At 30.1% G+C, this 24,006-nt stretch overlaps 1 protein-coding gene and 1 long non-coding RNA gene across 29 annotated transcripts in view; both read right to left on the bottom strand.

The window, feature by feature from the left end:
- Positions 1–4,503: 4,503 nt before the first annotated feature.
- The window catches only part of LOC112766124 (uncharacterized), a 32,272-nt gene continuing 12,769 nt past the window's right edge, over positions 4,504–24,006 (bottom strand). For 17 of the 27 annotated variants that reach the window (XM_072222354.1, XM_072222358.1, XM_072222357.1 and 14 more), the window contains one exon: positions 23,230–23,650. In XM_072222354.1, coding sequence (XP_072078455.1) covers positions 23,495–23,650 — 156 coding nt within the window. In that variant the 3' untranslated portion in view covers positions 23,230–23,494. Of the gene's footprint in view, positions 4,925–23,229; positions 23,651–24,006 lie in introns of those variants that run through there. The other 10 variants (XM_072222332.1, XM_072222333.1, XM_072222328.1 and 7 more) reach the window with 1 other exon arrangement.
- On the bottom strand, positions 5,584–13,701 carry LOC112766130 (uncharacterized). 2 transcript variants are annotated; one of them, XR_011874931.1, is made up of 5 exons: positions 13,339–13,701; positions 10,423–10,599; positions 6,495–6,564; positions 6,062–6,358; positions 5,584–5,989 (listed from the first exon to the last, which is right to left on the bottom strand). It is a non-coding gene; the product is annotated as an uncharacterized lncRNA (long non-coding RNA). The 2 variants fall into 2 exon arrangements; XR_011874930.1 differs by lacking the exon at positions 13,339–13,701 and having other exon boundaries at positions 10,423–11,354.

Here is a 24,006-nt window from a genome sequence, read left to right as displayed (position 1 = left end):
TTTAAAAAAATATTATTTAATCATAAATTTACAAATTAATTTTAAAGAAATATTCTAATTAAAGGATTAGATATAATATAATTAATTTTCTTTGTTTATAAGAATCAAAGTATTAAATTCCAAAATCTAAATGATTTAAACCAAATCATGTAAAGTTCTTATTATTTTACATTTGCTAACCTTTAAATTTAAATATAGAAAATAATTCAATAATTATAAAATCAGATAGAACCTTAAATTATTTTAAACTCAATTAATTAGAATTTGTTTTAACTATCTTTAATAGAATAATTTGAGGAATTAAAATACTTAATGATAAATAAATCTAAATTAGCTCTTAATAAGATTTTTTAAAGTATTTTATTAATCAAGCTGCACCGTCAAAGGGATGACAAATGTTCAAATTTGAAGAAAATATTATTGCAAATTAAAAACCTCTTAATGACAGCAATCTGTTGATATAAAAAATATACCTTCAAAGTGAAAACAATTACTACTCAACTTGACTTTCAGAAATTTTAGCTCATTCTAATGTTTAAAAAATATTGTTTGCAGCTCGACTAAATCAATATAAAAATGCTAGTAACTGTCTCCTGATAACTAAATTGGCAATTTAAAAGTTGCTTAGGATGTAGTATTGGACACGATTAAATTTTCTCCTTTATTATTTATTCCATATCAGTGGATGTCAATCTATTTATTTATTTGGTCATGAACTGAATTTATCAACTAAACCTGGTCAATTTTTTTTTTTTTAAAGTAAGAGTTCAACACTCAAATGGAGCAATGTAAATAAATACAAGAACAATAAAAAAACATAACAACTTCTATGTCATTTCCGGCATAGTCATCAATAACAACACGTCAAGCCACTCTACAGAGACTAGGTTCCTATCAATACGACTGCACGACTGTCCTCCAAACCATGTATACTTTCGGTCATTCAGTGCTAAATCAAACAATTCAATATCATTCACCCATGTCCTAAACTCTGTCGCAGACACTGATAAAGTAGTCGCTCCTTTTCTTTCCTCCAAGTGCAGAACTTCATTAAGATCTCCCAAAAACAGACCGGTACCTGACACAATCCTGCAATATAACTCAATTCTTTCCACGTGGATAGTTTCTCAGCTCTATCTTGCGGTCCATACACTAAACAAATAGCACAATGAAAGTTATCTTTTACCACAACTCCTTCAATGCACATCCATCTATCCCCTTTATAGCAATTATAAAGTTTGAAAGCCGTTTCATCCTACATTAGCAACAACCCCCCAGAAGCCCCAGTAGAACTTTCAGACTCCCAACATGTTCTGTCACTTCCCCAGATACGCACGACATCAAATTTAGTTATTAATTCCTTTTTTTGTTTCTATCAGACCCAACATATCCAACCTAAATTTGTTTTTGAAAGCCTTTAGCATACTAATTTTTCCAGCACCTCCCAACCCCGTATATTCCAAGCACTAAAAATTATTTAACCAAAATATTACACACATGTTTACGATTTTTTGGTCGGCTTCTTCGGGCTTTTTCTTTTTGCTTAGCCTGTCGACGTTTCATAGCAATAGCTTCATTCTGCTCTTGCAAAATAGCCATGATATCGTTCTCATCACTGCACTGAGCACCTGATTCCACAGCCAGTTTCTAAGCCTCTTTGTTCTCAGCAATCTCTTCCTCCCAACTCGGCCTCTGTTCCTCGGGGTCTAGTTCCTTACCATCATCCACTTGATCCCCCCTCTCTGAACTTGATTCTGCACCATTCTCCCTTTCTGCCTCCTATCCGTTATCAATCTGAGCCAATACCTCCAGCGATATCTCCCCCTCCTCCAACCCATTCTTGTCTCGAAGTTGCCTCCTGTCCGCTATTGGTTCATTGCAGTTCCTGGTCATGCCTTCAACATTGAGCTAGCCTGGATCTTCTACGTCCTTCTCGAATCCTCTAGAGTACAGGAATTTTGTTGAGCATGTTTAGGGTCAGTGATCAAGACCGACTCCTTCCTCAGATGGCGTCGTTCCGTCCCGTCAGTGGTGGCTTCTACTTCGGCGATCACTGCAGCGGACAAATCCTCCTCAACTCCACCAGTCACTTCCACCGGTGCCCCCTCTTCTGTCGCGTGCCGCCGTCCATGCCCCTCCTCAAAACTGTTCTGCGACTCGTTCCCTGCACGGTTCAAGAGGTCGTACCCAGCAGACATGGTTGCTTGCCAGGTTGTCGCGGCGGACTTCTTCTTCTCCTCCGACTCGAGGCGCCCAGGGATCTGCTCCCCATCATGACGTTTCCCAACAACTCGCTGATGCACCCTTGGCAGAGCCGCGTTCGAAGGACCCTGATCCAGGAGCGTTAGTTTCTGCCGGGTCAGAGAGGAACCCAGTTTAGGTCCGACCCGCGTAGGCAACCCAGCAGGAGGCATATGGCAACAGGCCCTATCATCCGCCCAACATGCACAATGCATGATATCCTTGTTGAGCCTTTTAATTCCCAGCCCACTACCATGCCTTGTTCCAACAAACATTTGGCAATCAAATCCTTCTCCATAATTATAAGTAACTGTTTCCTCTGAATCATTATTGTTATTTATTTCAAATGATCCCTGAGAATCCTCTGTGTCCCTTAATTCCGCGTAACTGCCGTTTTCATCTGACGAATTTGAAAATATGTGGTTCCATTCATTCAAATCGAGACTTGAAATTACCATCCTGTCCTCATCTTGGTCGACGTTTCTATGGTCACCCGTTATCAGCACCGCCGCCTGATCCCAATCCACCGCCATCCATTCAGTTCCATGATTCAATATGCCACTCGACCCTGCATGCTGCTTCTCTTCTATGTTTATGATGTGCCGGTCTTCTGCCTCAACCGTACTCTATCGAATACATTCCTCTCGATACACCTCTCCACCCACTTCTCTAACCATGACGTCAAATCCACTTGTCCCTATTGTAATGTGAATCTATTCATTGATCATATCGAGCACACACGTATCAATTAGGACTTTACCTACACTGAACGAGTTATACGATTCCGTTAGTTTATCGCTTTCCACCACTTCGCCCCATTGCTCCCCTATTCTGCAGGAGGTATTCTTTGACCATGCATGTAAAGGAACTCCATAACACTCCAACCAAACTCTTCTAGACTCACTTTTTTCTGTCTCATCCCATCTCCAGACCATATGAAACAATTTTAATAGGTCGTTCATTCTAAAGGTGTAAGCTTCTTCAGCACTAAGCACTAACGTAATCATTGCTTTATATGGCCCCAACTCCCTTACTTGTGTTACACTTGGCCAATTCCTATGGATCTTTCGCTCCAGTGTCCTACGATCAATTGCCGATTTTGTACCTCCGACAATGCTTCTCTATAACCAGACGACGTTCTCACTTGCTATCGGTACTTCTAATCTCTTAGTCCATCCATTACTATGTTGATCTTTGGCCGGTGTCTTTGACGGCTGCCTCGCCACTTTCTCTTCAGCTACTTCCTCACTCTTTGTCTGTGGCTGGCTTCCTCCAGGGTTATGTCTGGTGACCACCTTTACTCCTGGTCAATTATTGACTACGGTTATATTCATTTTAATTTCATCCCATTAGTCCATATTAAATATTCGGTTCAAGTCTTTGTCACATCCAAATTCAGAAAAGTAGCAGTTTGCAGCAACTATAAAGAAAAGGATAATTTTATGATAAAAAAAATTGTGTAAAGAAAATAGAAAAAAGTATATAAATTTATTTTAAAAAATCAATAAAAATAAAATAACACATTCTCTTAGATAAGTACTTAAGAATCTATCAAAATGGATCTTTATCTCTTTATTATTTTTACTCTTCACTATAGCATGCACCTTATAAAAAATGACGGAGTAACAATCTATACGTTTTTTAGTACACAAAAATGATAAAAATAAATGTATGTTTATTTTAACATTCTTTCAGATGAGATATTTTATCCAGAATCTATTTTAAAATCTCATATGGCCTAATTTAACCTGAAAGGCATCGTCTACCTATTATGTTGAATTTAATACATAGAAGTCTATACTTCTATCCTCTAAGCATATGTTGAATTTTGATCTTATGATTCATGTGCATGCAAAAAAACACAGCGAAAGTTATGATTGGTAAAAATTTATAGAAATTTAAAATTTGACTTTAATATACTGACAGTGTATTATTTAAGAATATGTTATAAAATCTTTTTAAGTTTTTAGTATTTTTAATATATTAAAAATATAAAAACATCTATTTAATATCTTTTAGTAAAATATTTTTTTTATAATATTTTTAAAATATGTCCTTAAAATTATGTGAAATAGGTAAGAGTAAGGTGACATGAAAATTATGTTGTATTGGATGCTTATTTACCGTAATGAAATGCAGCGCCCAGATATGCAGTTCTGATGGGCATGCAGAAGAGGAGGCAAAGTTGATCCTTGGAACTTGATGGCACTGCTGAAGAGAACTCAGCTAAGGTACTGAGCTTTCTAAAAAAAATATTAATAATAAAGGTAAAACAAAAATGTTATTTTAGTAAAATTCTCAAACCTCCCCATACATGGAAGGCAAAGAACAATGGACACAAGTTCTGTACAAGAACAAACTGTTACAACAAGGAACAAAAACAAAACATATACATGTTGAGGCAGTGAATTTTCTTCTTGTTGCTTACAAACAAACAAAAAATGTGATTGCAAGCTTTCCTATATGCAGGGAGAAAAAAAATTAGAAGATAAAATAACTCGTACTATTTGGACTTGTAAACATGGGAAAGCCACGGATGCTTTAGTGCTTGTCTAGCAGTAGGTCTTCTTTTAGGGTTGATGCTAAGCAAGTATCTTACAAAGTCTATAAACATTGTATCAGAAAGTAGGTGCTGCTCCAATGATGACTCCTCTGGAATTATGTACTCCAATTGATCAGTCTCCTGTATGAGACACTCAAAGATTAGTTTAAAAAAGAAAAAGAACAAAAATAAACTGAAATCAAAATTTAAAACAAGGATTCCATTTGGTTGATGTATTTAAGGTCATTTTCTCCTTTTCCTTCTTTGTTGTTGAATTGCACTGAACTCTGTAAAGTTAGGTGATATTACACACAGCACCAACCTCTCTAAGGTTAAGTTATATGAAATCCAGGAATCATGTGTATAATATTACCTAAACTCTAGGGGAAGCTAGTGTAATTTACTCTAATACATATGCTTATTCTTTTCAGTTGCTGTATATTTCTCTCTCCCAAAATGCTATACCACATTTTCTTTTATTAGTATTGAATTTGCATTGTTTGTTGATATACTGTGAAATATTTTAATTGAAAACAAGGAGTAAGTGCGATTTTGATTTTTACAGTTTAGTCTTAAAATCAAAATCTATTATAATCTTTTTGGAATGGTAGAAATATTTTCACGTTACTGTCTTCTTTTGCATGGTCACCACCACCTTTGAAGTGTCTTTTTTTTTTCTTTTAAATCCAACATTAAATTCTTCAAATTTCAACCACAATAACAATAAAAAACATTCAGATTTTCTTTTGAAAAAAAAAATCATCAATTAGGGAGAGAGAGTTCAGAGAGTGCTTGCCAACCTGCTCCGCCATTGCTGCCTTTTTTGTTGTCGCTGGAGAAGGCTGCAGTGGCACGCACGGCACTCGCATGTCGCATCTTGTTCCTGGTGTTTTGGATTGGTCATTCCAGCAAATATCTCATCGATGTTTTAACATCCATTGTTCTATCGAAAATAATTGCAACAGCGGTGCTCACAAACACTTGTGTAACGTCTCCTATAACCTTCCCACACTTCTCATCCCTAATCACATTCGACCAAGCAGGCGAATCCGAAGATGCAACACCAAATTCAGCACTCTGAAGACCCAAAACCAAATTCCTCGCAAAGCTTCCAACTACCATGAAGGGAAAAGCGATTCCAGCCCTGGAGAAAAGCTTCTACAACACTTGATCATAGACTGCTATTTGAAGCAGCTTCCTCAAGCACTAGAAATTAGTATTATTAGTATTAAGGCAATTTTATAATATTTGATAAGGTAACAGAATATGAAACCAAACCTGCTGGAAAGTGCTGAGGGATGCCAAGATAGAACCACAAATCCAGACACTATTTTCTCTCAGGGGGAGCCACCACCTTGATCTTCATGCTGCTGGGAGCCAATGCAGAGATTTCCTTGCTTATAGTCAAGGGCAATGTAGGACAGCTTCTCTTTCACATCCCTCACGATTTCTCGCTCTGATGAGGTGGTAAACAAGTAACCACGTTCAGTTACGACCGGCGAGATCAAGCCTAAGGATGGCATGTGGCAGAGCATGACCCTCCTAGATAGGGACAGTGTGGCTCCGACACGATAACTGTAAAAACACAAGAAACATGGCATTTATTCGACACAGTTTTTAACACTATCTTCAACAGAATTGTGTGAATTGCTTGCCGGTTGAGCCTGAATGGCTACATACATGGCAGAAAGAAACATGTGCCATTGAGTACCTTAACCATTCCAGTTCCATTGTCACACACAAGAGGCTGAATATCCTCTCCTTCTGCCATCTTTTAGTATCTACATTGTAAACTTAGATGTAAGCATTTTAAGTTTTAAATGTATAACAAGAATCAAAATTTTCATTTTCATTTTCATTGGACGCTCTTATATTGTATCGGAAATTTATCTTTTTATGAGAATTTCCATCTATGTTGAATGAGAAAAGCCATGTGCTTTATTGACAACATATCGTACCTTAACAATAAATTTAACCAAATCGATTTCAACTATTATGATCATAACTAATAAGGAAAAAAATGGTTGCAAAATATCAATGAAATGATGTCCAAGGATTGACACAAATATTGATTTAACCAGTGATGATTAGTATATAATACCAAAGAACCAAACAATAGATGTTTTAACCAAAATTTGAGGCACAGTTCATAAAGCAAAACTTGATAACTGAAAACAACATAGATTAAAAAAAAAATTCCTTAACGTTAATCCAGCTACATTATGTTTTCCATAACATCAAGGAAAAACAGAAAAAGATGAAAAATTTGTAAGTTATTTTATTAAAATAATAATTAGTCCATCCAATTAACAAAAATAATTTTGATTATAGTGAGATAAATATAATGGTTGTTACTCAGTAAAAGAATAGAATTAGTGAAATTTTTTAAATAATAAAATAAAAGATATCTCTCCTCTCTCTTCAAAACAGAAAAATAGAAATTAGGGTTTATAAAAATATATGTGACAAGAGAAGTAAAAACGTTTCTGCTCAACAACAGCTATCTTTTTTTGTGCCATTAATGAAGAAGTGAAAAGGTAGAAGGAAGAGAAGGAAGAGAAGGAAAAAACACTCAGGATCAGGAACTTATTGGAATTGCAAAATAGCTTAATTGGTTAGAACGTGGTTTGCCCGTAACACAAAAATCACTAGGAGCAGTAGAAGTATGGTGTGTCCATAACCCACAAGTTCCTGAATCAGAACCACTCTGACATAGAAAAACAACCATAAGTCGAGAAGAACATCTGAAAACTCTGATATGGATCCCAGTATGTTTTGAGCTATGCTCTTATAATGTAATAATTATAAATTTCAAGATCTTGTATTACTGGTAGAAATAGTTTCTGAATTGATTGTAGAAACAAATTTTAACATGTAGTATCAGAACAAGATTATGAAATTTATGATTATTCATAAATTAATTTGCTCAAAATTTGCATAAATCAAATAAATGTAACCACCAAAGTGGTCAAATACTCAAATCTAATAATGTATGATTATATTTTGGGTTTGTTGCTATAACACATTTAAAGATAAGAACCAAAGATTAATTAATTGTTCTTATAATAAAGTGGCAAGATTGTTGATAATTTTATATGTATATACAATATTAAAAATATTTAAATATCTAAAGATATTAAACATTTTTAGTTAGTGCATATAAGATAAGCAAATTAAATTGAATTAATTTAATTAATTATTGTGTCTTCGTATATTAATGTATCATCCAAAGGAGAACATTGTTATACTTTAAATGTTTAATCTAAATGATATATTATTTAATTATTCAAAGCGTTGATGTGCGAGGCTGTATTATATTTGTAGCTTCTATGAATTTGTTTGGCTCAAATAATGAAATTGTCGAGTTTAATGGACATAACTATGCTGATTGGTTTGAGCAAATTCAATTTCAATTGGGATTGGGTGTTATGGATTTAGACCTCGTATTAGTTATAGATTAGAAGCCTATTGAGATTACTAAGACTAGTTCCAAAGAACACAAGTCTCTTTATGAGACTTGGAAACGGTCAAATAGGCTGTGTTTGAACTTGATGAGAATGACAATGGCTGAAAATGTTAAGCCATCCATGCCTAAGATAGATAATGCCAAGAATTTCATGGCTAAAGTCAAGAAATATTTTCAATTGGACATAACTGACAAGTCTATTGCGAGCAACCTTATGACGGAATTGACAACTAAGAAATTTGAATAGTCACAACCCATTCATGATCATGTGATTCAAATGTCTAATCTGCCACCAAAGTTGAAATCTATTGGTATGGATGTGATCGCGTCTTTTCTAGTTTGGTTTATCATGAACTCACTTCTTCCTGAATTTGGCCAATTTCAAGTGAATTATAACACTCTTACAAAAATAGAATTTTCAAGAGATTAAGGTCATGTTGATTCAAGAGGAAGGGAGATTAAAAAAAATGAAATATCACTCTCTTCATTTCACATTTCAAGCTGGATCTACAGTAAGGATAAGGCGGATAAAAAGGATATGAATGACCATGCTTCACTAAAAGTTCGTGACCGCAATGTCCAAAAGAAGGCGTTGATATGTTTTTTTTTAACAAGATTGGACATATAAAGAAAGATTGTCCAAAAAGAAAGAAATATAGTTCGAAAAGAAAGGTATTTATTATGTTTCAATAAGTTTCGAATCAAATCTTGTTGAAATACCAAATAATACTTGGTGGTTAGATTCTAGAGTAAATACTCATGTATCACATTATGTAGGGATTCCTTCTGATCCAACCCATAAAAAGAACTGAAAAATTCTTATTCGTGGGGAACAGAATGAAGGCACAAATTCACTACTAGAAAACAACCGATTACAAACAGATTTTTTCTGACAGAATTTTACTGTCGAAAATACCGATGGATTTTCGATAGATTTTCTTACGGTAAAAAAATTAAAACTTTTTCCAAAAATTTACCGACAAATTATAAGATCTGTCAGTGATTCAAATTTTGATTTTGGATTTTTTACCGACAAAAAATCCATCGCTAATTAGTAAATCTGTTTGAAATTTGAATAACAAAACTTAGACACAATCTCGAGCTCCATTCACGATCTCTCGATTAACTTGCACACAAATAAAACACACTCCTCTTTCTGTAGCTTCCTCTGCCGCTGCTTGCGTCGCATGAGTTCTCTCCATCGCTGCTTCCGTTGCCCGAGCTCCCTCCGCCACCGCTCTCATTGCCTCTACTCCCTTCATCGCAGCGTTGCACGAGCTCCCTCCGCTGCCGCTCTCATCGCATTTGCTCCATCTAACGCCTCTTCCATCTGCTCTCAGTTCTTCGTTCTGGTAACATCTCTAATCTCAACTCTTCAATTTTTTAAGCTAATTTTAATTAGGGATTTTATTTGTTCTTGATACAATCTGTCATCAATTTAGCATTGTTGATTCAGTTTTCAATTTCCCCTTTTTTTTCGCTATTTATGTTTTGATTTTTATCATTGATCAATGTGTTATTGTTGATTAGTGATAATGCTGCTGCTCCTATAAGTGAATTCTGCTATCAATGTATTGTAGTTGCCCATCGTTGATGAAATGGCTGATTAAATTCTTGATCAAATTAGGTTCGTTTTTTAATTTTTTCTTAATCTATGCTTATGTTATATGTTATTGATAATAAACTTAATCATAGCTTTGTTATTTGATTTTGGATCTATTGCATGAGATTAGTTATTTAAAATTTTGGTTTAGTTAGATGAGTTTGTATTTTTCTTTTTTTATTACAATTCTGTTATTTAGGTGGAACTTTGGTTGAATCTGTTAGTCGTCTGAATCTCTTTGACATGGTAGTTTGAATGGTTCAATGGTTGGTCCATTTGTTCAAAACCTTGTGTTATTTTGTTTAACCATCAGTTGTTGTTGTAATCGGATGTTAGTTCATTATGTGGTTGCTTTCCTTCTGGGGCTTCTGTGGTCGGTCTTGGTAGTAGATGCAAGTCTTGGTGATGCTGATCCACATTATAGGTGCATATTTTATCCTTGCATAACTTCTCTATTTTTCTTCTCCATATGGAAATAAGATGTGACTTTTGATCTGATGAAACGCTTATTCTATCAACTAAGGCAAATAATGAAAGGAAAGAAGAAATTAGCTGTTTTAGTACACATACCGTTCCCTCATTCTTCTCTCTTTTTTCTTTCTCTCCTCTGCTGCGATGGTAATGGTCTTGGCAGCGACGGCAAGGGTTCCAATTGATGATGACTCTGACGGCAGCAGCGGCGTTGCCCTTCTTATCTTTGGTAGCATCATTTCTTATCTTTAGTGTCATGCATGCAGCACGCACATGCTGCGGAAGTAAGTTAACATGGAAAGATTCAAATAAGGGCTTTCAAAATATACTTCTTCTGTACTCAATCTAATTTATAATTGTAGTAAGTTTTTAGCTAGAAATTCAAGTAGGAGTTGCCTATAAAACTATTGTTATTCAAAGAACAAAAACAAAAATTTGCGAGGTATTAGAATTTCAATTCTTATATTTTTTAATATATTTTATTTTAAAGTAATATCTTTTACTATTTGCTTTTATTTATTTTTAGTCTAATATTTGCCTAATATTTGTTACTATATGACTCGCGGTTCAGTAATTACAAAGAACAATTGTTATGAAAAACGTGTCAATACATATGGAGAGTTGGCCTAGTATTTGGGTTATCTAGAATTTTAAAGACTTTGATAATTTTGATCATGAAAATTTAGTATATACTCTGGTGAAGCACAACCTGACGAGGATCCAACCTACCATGTTGTATTGATCACCGGGTACGATAAAAAAATAAGAAATGTTTAATTATTTGAATAGATGGGGTAGGAACTTCAGCAAAAATGAGATTGCAACGATAGTATTTGGTGCAGTTGCTCATGTATATGCACTATTATTTAAGTGGGAGGTGTACTTAATTTCAATTTGGGAGATTTGGAGGTCCAAATGATGGGAACCCAAATCGAAATTCATTAAAGGCACCACCCACTCAAATAATGATGCATATATGTGAACAATTGCACCAAATACTATTATCGTGATATCATCTGTACCGAACTCCCACTCCAACTATTCAAATAATGAAACGTTTTTTATTCTTTATCATACCAGGTAATCAATACAGGTAATCAATACAGCTAGTAGAATCCTCATCAAGTTGTCTTTCACTCGAGTATATCAGATTCTAATGATTAAAATTATCAAAGTCTTTAAAATCCTGAATAACCCCTATACTGGACCAACTCTCCATATGTATCAACACGTTTTCCATAACAATTGTTCTCTATTATTAATGAACCGTGAGTTATACAATAACAAATATTAGACAAATATTAACCTGAAAATAAATAAAAGCAAATGGTAAAAGATATTACTTTAAAATAAAATATATTAAAAAATATATGAATTAGAACTCTAATATCTCGTAAACTCTTACTTTCCTTCTTTGAATAACAATAACTTATAAACAACTCTATCTGAATCTCTAGCTAAAAATCTATTGTAATTGTAAATCAGCTTGATTACAGAAAAAATATATTTTAGAAGTACTCATTTGAATCTTTCCAACACTCTTACTTCCCAGCAGCAAGTAGTGCGTACTGCATGCATGACACTTAAGAAAAAAAAGTTTAGTAGGGGTCAAATTCGCACATTCCCAACACAGATGAACACTCCTCCAAAGGAACATGAAACTAAAAAAAACCCTATGTCATTAGTGAAAGAACCAAAAGACAGAAAAAGGAAAAAAAATATCAGATAAGACCTCAAATCATATTTCAATATCATTTAATCCATACTTACAAATGACACACACAACTTAAGAACAATGAATTAAATTGATTGATACTATCATCTAGCCAATAACAAAGTTTAGTTAACAGCAAATAATAGTATCAATTATTAGTTTATTGGTCCAACTGGTTCACCCGTGGTCTAACTAGAAAAACTATTTTGTAATGATATAATAAATAAATTATAAATAAATACCCTAAAACATAATTATAATTTAATATAAACTTTAAATATCTTCCAAAATTAAAACACTACATCAGCCAAAATCTAATATAATCTTTAATTTCATCAATTATTAACAATTTATCGCTCATTAGTCATTATATCACTATTAAACTCATTAAGATAGTAACAAAAGACAAAAAAAATTATTGAATTAACCAAACCAATAACAAATAATCATCGATCATCTATTCATCTAGTTAATTGAGTTCATCCAATTCATCTATTCATTCATTGAATAACAAAGTTCACAAAAAACACAACAATATAGTGGAATTCAGAGTACTAGCAGTGAGCAGAGAAGAACGGAACAAGTACAGTAGCAGAGCTAATCAATAATCATTCAAAATGGTTTCTAAACAAAATATTCATCTAGCAAATTCATTAGTGTCAATGAAGTCTTTGACAAGATATAGCAGTAAACTCACATCACATGCTCAAAATGAAATTCCTTTCTATATCAACTTAACTTCCATTAGAAAAATAGCTAAATTTACAACATGAAAATCACAACCAGAGTAACCTAGGATCAGTCATAACAAAATGGTAAGCTATCACCAGTACAAAGATGAAGGTGCCAAGGAAATTGGCAAAGAAACCCAGAAAAAACTGCACCTTCTTGATTCTCTTCTTTATGGGAAACATTGTTAACTTTTTATTGGATAAAACAGAGACCAGGGTTTGGTAAACAAAATAAAAAGCAGGAACAATAATTAAGCAACAACAATAAAATTCTGCAGAAAAAAATTTCAATCAAACTCATCTTTCTATTTAAGCACAAACTAGCAATAACAATAATTTTAATCAGTAACAGCAACAACAATCAGGGACAAATTAAGCACAAACCAGTAAGAGTCCTTAGAGACAAAAGTTAAAAATCAAACATCTTCTTAATTAAGAAGACACCAGCAACAACAATCAGGGACAAATTAAATTTGATATACTATGGCAATCAGGCAATATAATGATTTGTGAATTTAACTAATATATGTGCCTTTAATCAATTATAAAAATTTGAAAATCAGATCTAACCTCCGAAGAAGACATTGTTGTGCTTTTTGCAGGAGAGGGCTCGGCGACTGGAGTGCTGCTCTGCTTAGGGTTTCTTGCCACGACGTAGGGTTTGTTCCGACGGCTTATGACTGGACGACGGCGTGGACTCCGGACTGCACGAGGACGCGAACTGGACGATGCTGCTGGCTACACGACGGTGCTGATCTTTGCTACGCCTGCGAGCCTGCGACGGAGATGAATGGACGACGCTCTCTGGCTCTCTCAGGCTCTCATTCTCTCAGACATGGCCGCATGGAGGAGGAAGAATGGAAGATGGAAGTGAGCAGTGAGCGGTGAGTGGGTGACTGTGCCGCGTGAGTGAAAGGAAAAGAGAGCGAGGCCGTGAGGGTATTCAGAGTCTAGGCTTTTATACCTAGGTTAAATCAGTAAGGCTAAATCAGTAAAAAGATCACTATGCACTATGCAGCATTTTTTCGGTTCGATTTGGTTCGGTTCGATTTCTACTAAACCAATCGAAAACCGAATTGAATCGATCGATTTAGTTCGAAAAAAAAAACAATTTTCTGGTTTTCAGTCGGTTGTTGTAATTTTTAGTTCGGTTTTGCGATATTTTTCGGTCCGATTCGGTAACTTACACCCCTAGGAGGCAAGCACAGAGAGCAACGCGTTTTTTGTGGGTGTGTGATTTGTGAATAGTGAATACCCAACTTGCCTTTATAATTTTTTGAGAAAATGACAAATAGGTCCCTGACCCTTTGTCCCGCAAACTTTTTTGTCCCTGACCATTGAAAAATACTTTTAAGTCCCTGACCTTCACAAAACTTGGACGGATCAGTCCCTCTGTCCAAATGCCTCCGTCAGGGACTGATCCGTCTAAGTTTTGTGAAGGTCAGGGACTTAAAAGTATTTTTCAATGGTCAGGGACAAAAATGTCCGCGGGACAAAATGTCAGGGACCTATTTGTCCTTTTCTCTAATTTTTTGAAGGATTATCAGGTTTCAAATAGACTATTTTCTCTAGTATTTGATATTTAATTTTATTATATTGGTTAGTTTTTGTGTCAATGATCTCTCTCCAAAATATTCTTATACGTTAATTATTAATATATCTTTTATTTAATTCTTATAAATAAAAATAATTTAAAAATTATTAATAATTTTTAATTTTACACAATAAATTTAGTTAGTGTATTTAAAAAAAGTAATAGAAAAATAAAAATAAAAATTAAATGATCTTGGTAATTATTCTTAAAAGATAACGAAATTCTCAACAAAAAAAGAATTTGTTAATCCTAGTTGGTTTTTAATGGATAAATCAACTGTTTAACATGCCATAGGTTTATTCCATTATTACCGATAGAAAATATTAACAGAGAAGCTAGTCAGTCTCATAAATTAAATATCAGGATTGAAAGGAGTATTTTTTTTGTTGAGTGTCTCGTTGTCTTTTGAAATAATTATCACAGATTATTTAGGATTTTTTTTTTTTAATTTAACCAACACGGCTTTGTATCAAAAAAATTAGCCAATTTTTGGTTCGGTCCAAACGGCCAATTTCTGGCCAGTTAAGCGATTTTTGTTCGGTTCGTTGAGTAGCGATTTTAAGTAAAGGACCAAACTGTTTGTGTTGTTAGTTTTTTTGTTAGATCGGTTCAACCAATCAGTTCAATTTATTTTTTAGAACCATGGTTAACAACAATCTAACGATAAAAACAATAAATTAAAATCAACAACATAAACTAAGATCAAAATAAAAAACAACAAACCACAATAAGAATAATTTATCCAATTAACAAGATATCAAAATGTTAAGTACGGTACAATAAACTAACAATCACAATTTACAAAGTCAATAACATTATCCAAAACAACAATTTATCAAAGTAACAAGTTAATAAGATCAAGAACACAACAAAACAAGTTAATACAACAATCCAACAAAGAAATAAGAACTGAAATTACAACTTTTTAATTAAAACAACCAACTAAAACAAAAACTGCAACCTCCACTTAGTCATTGTTTTGCACAATTATCCTCAATTTAACCAAATACCCAACTAGTGATTATGCACAAACAAAAAAAACTAAGCAAGATCTTGAAATGAATAAAATAAGAATAATATTACACATCTAAGTCTTTTTATTAACCAAGTCCAACAAATTTAGTGTGTGTTTGAATTACCATTTGCAAACAGAGATTTGTATAAAATTAAGTTTGCATAATTGATTTTGATTAAAAGTGAGTTGGTATTAACGTGGTTTATATTTGGTAATTTTCATTTAAAATAGAATATAGAAAACTAAATATTATTTGGATTACATTATTTAAAATCACTTTTAGATGAAAAATTACAAAAAAGACATGAATTTAAATAATTACAAGTGTAATTAGTCGCCAAAAAAAAAATTACAAGTGTAATTATCCGTGCCATGCACGTGATAAGATTGAAATTATAATTTTAATTTTTTTTTAAATTAATTTGAATTATAATAATTTAATTAATAAAAAAGTAATATGTTATGCATTGTTTGATGATTTCTTTTAATCTAGTGTTAATTAGATTAATTATAAAATAGTTATTAATCGGTTTTAATAATCTACTTTCTTCAATGAATCAGACATATATACAAATAATAGTCAAATCCACCAACAAATATATTGACATTATTACACTATAAAACAAATTAAATACAAAGACAATTAGCACTTATAAATCTATAAAATTGCACTGTCTTTGATTCGTGCAAGGGTTTACTTATAAAATAAACTTAAAATATGAATAAAAAATATTTATAAAATGAACCTAGCATCACATGAAAGAATCATGGAAAATAATCAACTTACCTTATCATCCATGAGAATCATTTCTATGTAAGTTATCTTGTTCTTGTCAAATTTGGATGGGACTTTCCATAACCTTATAATTCTTGCCTTTATTTTTCAAACTTTTTCATTACATAGTCTATCATAGATAATACTGTTGATAGAATCGTAGTTAGTAGCCCTTAGGTATGAAAAATAATAAACAGAAGAAGATTTATGTCTGAAGTACAAATTTTCTAGATGATAAATAATTGTAACAATTCACTATTACACATACTAATTATACATGGTAATAATTAGCAAATATTTTCAATGGAGATGCTTGCTACAATTAGGTGAAATTTATGTCATTATATTTTATTAACCTTTATGATTAATTCAATACAGATACTTACTCAATATATATGTTATCGACATTAATTATATGCTAATATTTTTAGGAAAGAGTTAAAAGAGGAGATATATAAATATATATAATATTATTGCTATATAGGAAGCATACATAAATTGCTATATTTTTTTTATTATATTATACAACTTAAAATTATAGTATCATGTTATTATTAATTCTAGATACTTGCTATAATTATATCAAATTTAATTATGACTCTAAATAAATAAAATAGATAACATTCAATATTTACTGTAAATATAAAAAGTAAAATAATTAATGAAAAAATATGAGCAGAAAATAAAACATATTAATTAAAATTCAATTTGTTATTTAATTAATCTTGTGTCCATACGATATAACTTTACGAAAATATTATGAATCACAACCTTTTTTATTCTAAAAAGAAAACACTATATGTAGCCTTTAGTAGTACAAAAATAATTATAAAAATTAATTATTGATATTGATATTAATCATAATTGATTATTGATACCCTAATTTTTTTAAAATATATTTTATCTCTTTAAAATATAATGCATGTACCGTGTAAACCTTATTATTATTATTATTATTATTATTATTATTATTATTATTATTATTATTATTATTATCAAATTAAATGGGTCACTATTAATGTGTGCATTAAAATTAAATATTTCCTAATAAAATTATTGTACTTGAATGAGAATTAGAACTATATCAATTGTTATAATTAGAATGATTAAAAATATCGATGATTGATAAATAGTTTAATAACACATTAAATATTAATTTGATATAATTATAATGAAGATATTTTTTAAATTAATATAGGCATACATTATTCATGAACTAATTGTAATATAATTAGAATAAATTTATTTGAAAAAAAAAAGAGTTTATGTGTAATTTCTAAAAATTATAATAATTTTTTTATTTATATATACGCATATATTAATTTTGTTAAATAATTCTCTATATATATATATGACGGTAGTTTTATCATCAAAGAAATTGTGTTTAGGTAAACAATTTCCTATGTTTAGGTCGAAATTTTTTTGTTTTGGTGAAAAAGTAAAAACAAACCGATTGTAATTATGCTGATTTAAAATCAATGTAAAAAGGCACGAGATTGTTTAGATTTTTGTTATAATGCTGATTTAAAATCAATGTAAAAAGGCACGAGATTGTTTAGATTTTTGTTATAATTATACATACTCAAACTGTATACAATTTTTTTTATAATTAATAGAACAATTTTAATTTTTTGTTTTATTTTTTTTCACGTACCTTATATTTTTCTTTTAAATTGTGATATTTTAAGTTTTTTTTTTATTTTAATTACATTTTTATTAATAATTGTATTACCAAAATAAAATACAAATAAAGAAATAAAGGTGATACATGTATTTAAAGAAAAAAAATAAACCTAAATATATCGTAAAAAAAATTATATTAAAGTATTTAAAAATAACATATCCAAAAAAAATGGTCGTAATATATAAATTGAGACAACAATTTAAAATTCTCTAATACTAATTTAATCAAATACTAATATTAAAACTAAATTACTTAAATAATATTTAATCTATTATAGTCCTTATACACGTATAGATTAGAGTCATTCTCGTAACGACAACCAACTAAAACAATATCGTAAATTTGAACATTTAGAATTCGTGCAAATTCAGATCATCCTCTTGTTAAATAAGCTTCATCATTCACTATCCATGCAATGCAGCAAAGTATATAATTGCCACACCGAGAAACTAAACTGACCCTCGTTCCCCTCAATGGCATTGCATTCATACAAAAGAAGGCCGGTAATTTCTGAAAAAAACATCACAATATGTTATAAAATTATCCTAATAACAAAAAGGTTAAAATAAAAAAAATTAAATATATTACTAATCGTTGAAATTACATGTCCAAGTTTGTCACGAATTTACCAAAACTGAACTTTAACGGAGGGAATTCAATCTCATAATGTGCTCCACTTCGAAGATTTTCGGGGTGACGTAAAAAGCATGGAGGAGATGGAACTTGAACTTCGCCTACAAAGCTCCATGAAAATAATTTCTCAATCAAGAATAATTGAATTCCTCAATTATAATTCTAATAATTTTCGAGCTAATGAGAAAAAACTAATATATGTGATGCATTGTAAACGACTGCAGCAAAAAACAATGGCACTGAAATATTAGACGAAAAGAATAACTTTCAGTAATTTTCAATTAATAAATTATCAAAAGAATAATATAAAAGAATGATTGAGTATATAAAAAATACTATAAAAAATTATAAATTGTACCTTAAAAGAATCAACTTTGATAAAAAATGAAAAATTCATTCCTATTCTATGAAGTAGTAAAAGAAAAATAATAAATTCAAAATTATGAGTTGACTCTCAGATCTAGGTTATGTACCACAAAAAAAACACTATATATAGACTTTAGTAAACCAAAAATAAATATCTAAATTAGTTATTATTAAAGTAATTTTCTATTATGTACGGTAGGTACACATCATATATTAATTTTGTTAAATTTATATGATTTTATCCTATCATAATTAGAATCATTATTTTCTATCATGATCAGAATAATTCCGGCCAACTTCGTAGCATTACCACATTATTATTATTATTATTATTATTATTATTATTATTATTATTATTATTATTATTATTATTATTATTATTATTAGGGTCACAATTAAAATAATAACTTGTGACTAATAAAATCATAGGATAATAATAAATAAGAAATAGAATTATATCAATATAATTAAAATCAATATAATTAAAATAGTTAAAAATATTTTTGATTGATAATTAGGTTAATAATGCATTAATAATTGATTTTATATAATTATAATAAAGATATTTTTTAAATTAGTTTTATTATGGATTATTCATTAAATGCTAATTATAATATTGTTATATAATTATAATAAAGATATTTTTCTGGAATAAATTTAAAAGAGATATATAAATTGGTTATTATTAAATCTTATGATTAGAATCAAATATTTTTATCAGGATTAGAATAATCGGTGCCATTATCATATCATTATCATATTATTATTATTATTATTATTATTATTATTATTATTATTATTATTATTATTATGATTAAAAATATTTCTAATTGATAATTGATAAGTAGTTTAATAATACATTAAATATTGATTTGATATAATTATAATAAAGATAATTTCTTAAATTAGTATAATTATGTACCATTCATTAAATACTAATTATAATATAATTATATTGATTAAAGATATTTTTCAAAAATAAATTTAGAAGAGAAAATAGTGCAATTATTTTTGAGGGAAAATGAAATCACGAAAAATTGACACCTCACCATCATAAGTCGGAGAAAAACCCAATTTTAGTATATTAAGTAGAAGTAGATTTTATGTTATCTTATAATTTTATTTTAGATATTTAAATAAATTTTAATATTTTTTTAGTACTCCAAGTACTCTTTATTCTAATAGGATTAATAGAATTATAATACAAAGTAAAAAAATATTTCATACAAAAAAATATTAAATATCTAAAATAAAAATTAAAAGATATTAAAAAATACTCAGAGAACATGATCAGTATAATTTTTATTTTATCTTATAATATTTTATAATATCTAAAATATTGAGTACTCTTTATCTACAAAATATTTTAGATATGATGGTCGGAGTTAGGAGATGCAGGGTATGATTTCAACAAAATCACAAAAAACCTGTAATCGTTCAATGATTTCAGAACAGAGAATAAAGAGAAAAACCAAGAATTGACCTTCGAGAAGGGTTGCAAGAAAACAATGGAGAGACGACCGGTGAATGAGGGATCCCGGCGGTGAGAAGAATGGCAAACGGTGGAGGCTTCTTTTCTTTTTTTAGAGAGGGAAGAGTAATGAGAGTGAAACGGAGGAAGGGAGTCACGTGAGGCTTCTTTTCTTTTCTTTAGAGATGGAAGAGCAATGAGAGTGAAACGGAGGAAGGGAGTCACGTGCGAAGAACCGCCGTCCTTTATTGAAAAATTATTAACTTAATTTTTTTAAATTTATTTAATTAAATTTTTTCATTTTTTCAAATACTTAAATCCATTTAGTCACCCAAAAATCACTTAAATTCATTTTATTTAAACGTTAGTACTTACACAGTAAACATTAATTGTAATAGCATTGGTGTAGTCACCAAAAAAAATAATAGCATTGGTCTTAATATTACTAATTATACCACATTTAATTTTTCTTTAAATAACCTTATAATAATAATAATAATAATAATAATAATAATAATAATAATAATAATAATTAGTAATAGTATTTGACAAAAAAATATTATTATTTAAAAAAAGAATTATTTTAAATAAATAAATATAATATAATATTATTATTAATTTATGAAGCCAGTTTCAATATATTTTATAAAAAGCTTTTAATTAACATTGGCAAAGAAGTTATTTTATACAAAATTTGAATTGGACCTAGATTATAGGACATGCTCTGAGCAGTTATGGTTAAAGTAAGGTGGAAATCGGTTGTCAAAAAAATAAGTGCATTAAAATAAAGTACAAAATAGTTGTCAAAGAAACAAGTGCAAACGATTATTTAAATTTGAAAACGACAAAGATCATTATAAGAGTAACTCTATATAGAGTTTTGGACAAACATTATAATCAGTTTAATTTTTCTTCTACTAAAGAAACACTTGAAAATCCAAAAATACTATCGACTTCCTGACATTACACACTAAAACTGGAAATCTGTGAAGTCTAAACTCAAACATGTACTCTATTTTTTATTTTTACTCAAAGTTCTTTATTTTTATTTGTTCTTTTTCATTTTTTTTTCTTTTTCTTCTCAATTTTTGCATTTTACTTTGTCTTGTACACCTTGTATTTTTTCTTTTTTATTTTTTATTTTATTTTTAAAACTACAATTGAGACGTTGAAATACTTACAAAAGGAGTCGTTCTACTCTTTAAATTAAGATGGTGAAGCAAAACTCAAAAATTATTAATTTATTTGTTGTTAATAATAGAACAAAAAATAAAGTAAAACACAGTTTAATTTATATTTAGTTGTATCTGTAAGTGTCATGTAAAATAATTTATAGACAATTTTACTTCTATTTAATTATTTTTATTCTCGTTTTTTAAAATATTATAAATGAACATAAGAAATTCATAATGATCAATAAAAGAAAATATAATTATTTTGTCATGATATATTTGGATCTCAAAAAGTGAAAAACAAATACATAAATTAAAAAAGTTAATTTGCAGCTTTTTGAAGAAGTAGAAATATATGACTTCTCTACTTCTTGATAAGTCATTCTACCAAAAAAAATCTACTTTCCTTTTTTACTCTGTGTAAAATACTGACATTTCACCACCATTTTCATGCAAGGTCTGCCATTCATCTGATGAAAGTATTGATCCTCCACTGCCATTTTCAGACAATATTGCATCTGAACAACCTACTGCATATATTCCTTATAAGTATTTTTTTATTATTTTATCACTCTATTTTTTATTATTAAATTTGCTATTATTTTCATAGTTAATTATAGCAAGTTCTTGACCTCAATAAAGGAGAAGAGAGTTCCAATAGGAGTAAAAAAATAAAAAACAACAAAATATACATTGACACACATTTTATATTTATTTTTTATTTTCACCTACCATATCATACACAATATTAGTGATTAGGTTATTTAAAATCAACATCCAATATTGGAAAGTATTTGTTATCATCGTTATTTTAATATTCATTCTCTTTTGTAAAAAATATATTTATTTTTTGAGTTATTTATGCAAACGCTACAACTTTAAAATAAGTACTTTTATAACTAAAAATCCAAACACAAAATAACTTATTTATAAACTGTTGTTAATAAAAATCCTTATATTTTAAACTCTTTTTTCAAAAGAACTTATTTAAGTTATTTACTTAAACTGGATCTAAATATTATTTCAGCGTAATATTATTAAGATTATCAAGATGTAGCATTAAATTCCGCAGCAAGACCTCGTCCAAGCAAAAGCACGAGGAAAGGATTCTATTATGGCAATGGTGGATAAGATGACAAAGTATAGTCTCTTCTTTGTCCTTTTGTCCTTTATTACATAACATAAAAGATGGTTATTTATGCCAGGTAATTAATGACATTCTTGAATAACATCAACAATAGACTTTAAAATTGGCTTATAAAACATACTACATTCTCAAATTACTCACCTAAATCTTAATATTAGAATAACTATCCGCACATCTAGTGAATTGAACATCCGATATATCCATTGTTCATATTATTTAATATTTTCATTGTCTATCTATACTTTTACAATTTAAAAATTGACTTTAATATACTGTCCGTGTATCATTTAAGAATATGTTATAAAATCTTTTTTAGTTTTTAATGTATTTAATATATTAAATAACTTTTAGTAAAACATTTTTTATAATATTTTTAAAATATGTCCCTAAAATTATGTGAAATAGGTAAGAGTAAAACATGTGACATGAAAATTAGGTTGTATTGGATGCTTATTTACCGTAATGAAATGCAGCTCCCAGGTTTGCAGTTCTGATGGGCATGCAGAAGAGGAGGCAAAGTTGATCCTTGGAAATTGATGGCACTGCTGAGGAGAACTCAGCTAAGGTATTGAGCTTTCTAAAAAAAATATTAATAAAAAAAAGGTAAAACAAAAATGTTATTTTAGTAAAATTCTCAAACCTTCCCGTCCATGGAAGGCAAAAAACAATGGACACAAGTTCTGTACAAGAACAAACTGTTACAACAAGGAACAAAAACAAAACATATACATCTTGAGGCAGTGAATTTTCTTCTTGTTGCTTACAAACAAACCAAAAATGTGATTGCAAGCTTTCCTATATGCAGGGAGAAAAAAAAAATTAGAAGATAAAAATAACTTGTACTATTTGGACTTGTAAACATGGGAAAGCTACGGATGCTTTAGTGCTTGTCTAGCAGTAGGTCTTCTTTTAGCGTTGATGCTAAGCAAGTATCTTACAAAGTCTATAAACATTGTATCAGAAACTTGTAGGTGCTGCTCCAATGATGACTTCTCTGGAATTATGTACTCCAATTGATCAGTCTCCTGTTTGAGACACTCAAAGATTAGTTTAAAAAAGAAAAAGAACAAAAATAAACTGAAATCAAAATTTAAAACAAGGATTCCATTTCGTTGATGTATTTAAGGTCATTTTCTCCTTTTCCTTCTTTGTTGTTGAATTGCACTGAACTCTGTAAATTTAGGTGATATTACACACGGCACCAACCTCTTTAAGGTTAAGTTATACGAAATCCGGAATCATGTGTATAATATTACCTAAACTCTAGGGGAAGCTAGTGTAATTTACTCTAATACATATGCTTATTCTTTTCAGTTGCTGTATATTTCTTTCTCTCCCAAAATGGTATTCCACATTTTCTTTTATTAGTATTGAATTTGCA

This window comes from Arachis hypogaea, chromosome 17 (genome assembly GCF_003086295.3).
Source record: "Arachis hypogaea cultivar Tifrunner chromosome 17, arahy.Tifrunner.gnm2.J5K5, whole genome shotgun sequence".
Classification (NCBI taxonomy): Eukaryota; Viridiplantae; Streptophyta; class Magnoliopsida; order Fabales; family Fabaceae; genus Arachis; species Arachis hypogaea.
This window is presented reverse-complemented; position numbering and strand designations above follow the sequence as displayed.